General features: G+C 51.4%; 1 protein-coding gene across 1 annotated transcript in view; it reads right to left on the bottom strand.

Annotated features, from left to right (window-relative positions):
* Positions 1-1,174, bottom strand: part of EARS2 (glutamyl-tRNA synthetase 2, mitochondrial) — a 24,982-nt gene that overhangs the window by 6,199 nt on the left and 17,609 nt on the right. Inside the window, exon 8 of the mRNA XM_006753614.2 lies at positions 349-484. Within this exon, the coding sequence (XP_006753677.1) occupies positions 349-484 (136 nt within the window). The remainder of the gene's footprint in view (positions 1-348; positions 485-1,174) is intronic.

Genomic DNA, 1,174 nt, shown 5'->3' with positions numbered 1-1,174 from the left:
TCCCCCAGGGCAGGGACTGCACTTCACTGTCTTTGATTTCTGAGGCTGAGGCTGCATCCCCGGAGCCTCTTCTTCCTGTATTGACATGTCTGTTACCTCCAATCAACTGCCAGCTCCGTGAAGGATGACGGGAGGGAGTGTGTGTGTTTGATTCACTACTGTATCCTCTTTACATAGTGGCACTGGCACAGTAGGCACTCAACAGGTGCTGCTGAATGAATGGGTGAGGGGAGTGCTCATGTTTCACTCATTGTTGTATGAAAGATGAGCTCAGTGCTGCTGGTGAATGTTAGCTGAATGCGTAAGTGAGGGCTCCCGAGAACAGTCCAGCCCATCTGCCCGCCTCACCGGCTGTCCACTGAGGGCCACTCGGAGGAGTTTCATCACGTTACTGTGCTTGGTGCCGGGCAGACCTTCGGACAGCTTCTTCAGTTCTGCGTTCAGCACGTCCTGAGTTAGGCTGGCGCCAGATCCTTCTAAAAGCCTAGAAGTGGGCCAGTCTATGAGGGGCCCACAGGGGCCAATGCAAGTGAGCGGGAGGGAGGACTCCGGAAGACTATCAATTAGTGACAATATAAAGGGTACAATGTTCAGGCCAGCCTGGGGAGGGGGGGTTCAGCACCCACATGCGACCCACCCAAGCTGGGGAAGAAAAAACCACCAGGGTACCGCATACCAGAGTCCCAGCATGTGGGCATCACATAGGGAAACAAAGCAGGTACCAAAATAAGAGGATTTACTAACTGCTGTAACTGCTGCCTCTGTGCAGTCATCTCTATGCCTCGTTTTCTCACCTGTGGGTCTGCACCTCACAGAACTACACTGTGCCTACATTAAAACAAGCAAAGTACTAAGTACATTGCTTGAATGGGAAGTACTCAAAAGTATTAGGTCTCATTCTATCTAATAATAGAGAAACATGGTAATTAGCCATAACTTCGCTACCCTTATATTGGCTGATCAGCGAGATATGCAAATTAACTGCCAAACAAGATGGCAGCCAGGCCGCTGAAGCGAACAGGAGGCTTGCTTGCTCCAGTGAAGGAGGAAGCAAAGGTTCCCCGCCTGCCACTGCCAGCCTCTGAGCTGCAACTCTAAGCAACTACGTTGCAATTATAGAAGCTAAACCATCCCCAGAAACCTGCTTTCAGCCGGCAGAGCTGGAGCGAGCAGG

Source organism: Myotis davidii, unplaced genomic scaffold, assembly GCF_000327345.1.
Source record: "Myotis davidii unplaced genomic scaffold, ASM32734v1 scaffold150, whole genome shotgun sequence".
NCBI lineage: Eukaryota > Metazoa > Chordata > Mammalia > Chiroptera > Vespertilionidae > Myotis > Myotis davidii.
This window is presented reverse-complemented; position numbering and strand designations above follow the sequence as displayed.